Source organism: Otolemur garnettii, unplaced genomic scaffold (assembly GCF_000181295.1).
Source record: "Otolemur garnettii isolate 467f Iridium unplaced genomic scaffold, OtoGar3 scaffold00050, whole genome shotgun sequence".
NCBI classification, from domain to species: domain Eukaryota; kingdom Metazoa; phylum Chordata; class Mammalia; order Primates; family Galagidae; genus Otolemur; species Otolemur garnettii.
The window spans coordinates 7,067,114-7,070,348 of record NW_003852445.1 but is presented as its reverse complement, the minus strand read 5'-3'; the positions used below and the strand labels follow the sequence as shown (position 1 = coordinate 7,070,348).

At 50.3% G+C, this 3,235-nt stretch overlaps 1 protein-coding gene across 1 annotated transcript in view; it reads right to left on the bottom strand.

Moving 5' to 3' along the window:
* The window catches only part of KNSTRN (kinetochore localized astrin/SPAG5 binding protein), a 13,387-nt gene extending 11,456 nt beyond the window's left edge, over window positions 1-1,931 (bottom strand). The window contains exons 1-2 of the mRNA XM_003791718.2: window positions 1,723-1,931; window positions 1,437-1,531 (exon numbers count right to left, since the gene is read on the bottom strand). Coding sequence (XP_003791766.1) covers window positions 1,437-1,531; window positions 1,723-1,931 — 304 coding nt within the window. The remainder of the gene's footprint in view (window positions 1-1,436; window positions 1,532-1,722) is intronic.
* Window positions 1,932-3,235: the final 1,304 nt, after the last annotated feature.

Below are 3,235 nucleotides of genomic sequence, written 5' to 3'. Positions count from 1 at the left end.
CAGGGGGACAGCTTGAGGCTCTGTCTCAAAAAAAAAAAAAAAAAACACACACACACACACCAAAAACCCCCCCAAAAAGCTGAAGCTTAAAAACAACCAACTTGGCTCAGCGCCTGTAGCTCAAGTGGCTAAAGCACCAGCCACACCAGAGCTGGTGGGTTCAAATCCAGCCTGGGCTTGCCAAACAACAATGGCAACTACTACAACCAAAAAATAGCTGGGCGTTGTGGCAGGTGCCTGTAGTCCCAGCTACTTGGGAGGCTGAGGCAAGAGAATCGTTTAAGCCCAGGAGTTGGAGGTTGCTGTGAGCTGTGATGTCACAGCACTCTACTCCGGGTGACAGCTTGAGGCTCTGTCTCAAAAAAAAAGAAAAAGAAAAACAAACAACCAATTCATGCTCTAAATGCAAACAAAAAACCTTAGAGATAGCCTAAAACTTTTACTGCCTCGGTTACCTATGATCACAAAGTGGGGACAGGGATAGAAAGCAGAGAGATGAAAATCTCTCGCTTGGCTGGCAGAGTTATTCACTGGTGGCTGTCAGAGGGGCACTGCATTTAAGGGAAAGACACAGCTGTGTGAGACCTGTCTCTAGCTGATCCAGCAACTCCCAGTCCTGTAGGTGCCAGGACCACCATTCAGTTCAGGTGGTTCTGATGCAACACAAGACAAATAGAACCCTTTAAGCCTTTGGAGAAAAGCTTATTTACTTCACAGCTCAATCCTGCCACTGCTCATCGACCAGCTGTGTGGAATCATCTGGAAAGGGATCGTAGCTGCTCCATAATCTCCCACAACAGTTTTCTGGCATCTGAAGCTTATTCTATGCTATAATCTCTAGATTAGGTAGCTTGATAGCTGCAGACCCTACGAGATGACTTTCAGCCACAAGCAAAACAACAAAAAGCAAGATGGCACAGGGATTAAAAATTATGTTTTTAACCATGTCTCTTGTTCTCCCAGGGCTAGGCCTGAGTCCACTCTCTCACTTCACTCAATAGTTATTGAGAATGTGCTAATGAGAGACACTGTATAGATCCCACTCTTGAAATGACAACAAACAATTCCTCAAGATAGCCCAAGTCTATAAATAAAACAGATAACTGGTCAGAAGGGGATTCGTAGCTTAATGGGAATAATACTATAATAGCCAGAAATGTGAATCTAGTTGATTAAAGCAGCACAGATGCAGGAGAGGGGTGCAGGACAGGTCTAAAATCCTAGCATTTGGCTTTTCCTTTAATTCCCATCATAAACTTCCACAGCCTGGTTCCAGGGGGTCGAGCAGGTTGTCAGAACAGACGGAATGCCCTCCTTCTGCCGGCGACCCCCATTCCCACCCACAGATCAGATTCTCACATTCCAGTGCCTGACCAAGTCTGGCCAGTCCGCCGCAGTGCCCAGGGTGGTGAGTAGAGGGCGGCGTGGACACTCACCTGCGGGCAGGCTGTCGCTCGGCATAGAGGGAGCCTGTAAGCAGTACACGGTCTTATCCACACTGGTCATCGTAACTGGGCAGCACGGCTGGGCCCTGGAAGGTGCAAGGTGAATGTTACTCAGCTCTGGGCCACCGGGCACTAGCCGGGGGGTGGGGGTGGGGTCCCTGGGACAGCGCGACCCGGCCGGTCCCAGCTCCGAGTCGGAAAAGAGAAAATCTCCTTTCCCGGCCCATCCTGTCTGCCCCCAGATCCAGCCCAGTCCTTCGCCCCGGGAGAGCCGAACCCAGGTGCCAGCTCCTCCTGCTTGTAGTCCTCGTCGCCCTTGCTCAGAAGACACTCGGCTGCAACCGGCACGCAGCCCGCCAGGTCTACCGCCTCGGTTTCAAACGGAAACTTCCGGTAGCTGGGCGGAAGCGGCCGTGGATCGCCCTTTTTAAGCAGCCCTGCTGTACGGAAGACTTTGTCCTGGGCCGCGGCCTTGGGAGCCGCCATGCTGCACGGAAGGGTCACGCGGGGCGGGGAGCCGGCTCCCTACCGCAGGGCCGCGGAGCCCCCGGGTCTGGGCTGGGGACTGGGTGGTACGCTACGCAGGCTGGAGCGCAGCTGATGAGCCTCGGGCGTTGTCCTCCGGCCAGGGGACGCAAACGTGCCACGTGTAGAGAGACCATGTCACAATCTCCTTTACTTGGTCTGTGATTTTAGGGGTATTACCAGCATTTTGGTTGAACCTGATATTACAGGTTACACATTACACAAACTATACGTTATGGGCTTGGCGCCTGTGCCTAAGGCGCCAGCCACATACACCTGAGCTGGCGAGTTCGAATCCAGTCCGGGCTCACCAAACAACAATGACGGCCGCAACCAAAAAATAGCCGAGCCTTGTGGCAGGCGCCTGTAGTCCTAGCTACTTGGGAGGCGGAGGCAGGAGAATCGCTTGAGCCCAGGAGTTGGAGGTTGTTGTGAGCTGTGATGCCCCGGGACTCTACCCAGGGCGACAGCTTGAGGCTCTGTCTCAAAAAAAGAAAAGAAAGAAAGAAAACTACACATTATGAGTGGAGAGTGTTAATTGAGACTTGAGAAAGAGGGCCTGTGGGCTGAAATACCTAAGGCACTTACCTGTGGTCCTATCTTTGATAGCATTTATCCAGATTTTTAAGTAGAGAATCAAAATTACTCCTAATAAACAGAGCAGTGTTTTCCATCACTTCAATGCACACGGATGAGTTGCATTTCATCCAATAAATATTTATTGAGCACATGCTGTGTGCTCAACTCTAAATGAATGAGGGGTGATGGTTCCTGGAAAAAAGTTGTCTCCTCAACTTTTTGGGAACTGACGTGCTTTCCTCCCATAGGCTAGTGGTCTGGAGGGGCCTGGAAAGTCTATTCTTTTTACCACAGGGGAATCATCTTCAAGGGAATCATCTGGGTGGAGGTCACAAGGGCTTAGCTGAAGATGGATGGGATGAGATCCTCTTAGAAGATGGCTTTAATCTGGTTGGAAGTCTGGAGAATGTTGCAGAGGCCAAGAGATTGTCCAGGCCCAAAATGGGATTGTGGGATTAGAGCCTTTAAAAACTCCATGCTTCTGCTCAGAAGCTGGAATTGGATTTTGAGCTACCATTTTCCTTCTTTGCCAGAAAAATAATAAACTTTTCTTCCTTCTCCTCAAATCTCTTGCCTTTTTCTGATGTAGCTTTAGGGGACAAGTGGCAAACTTTCAGCAATAGTGAGGGAGAGCAAATATCAAGACTGACCGTAGGTCTGCCCTCTTGGAGTTTGCAACCGGAGAA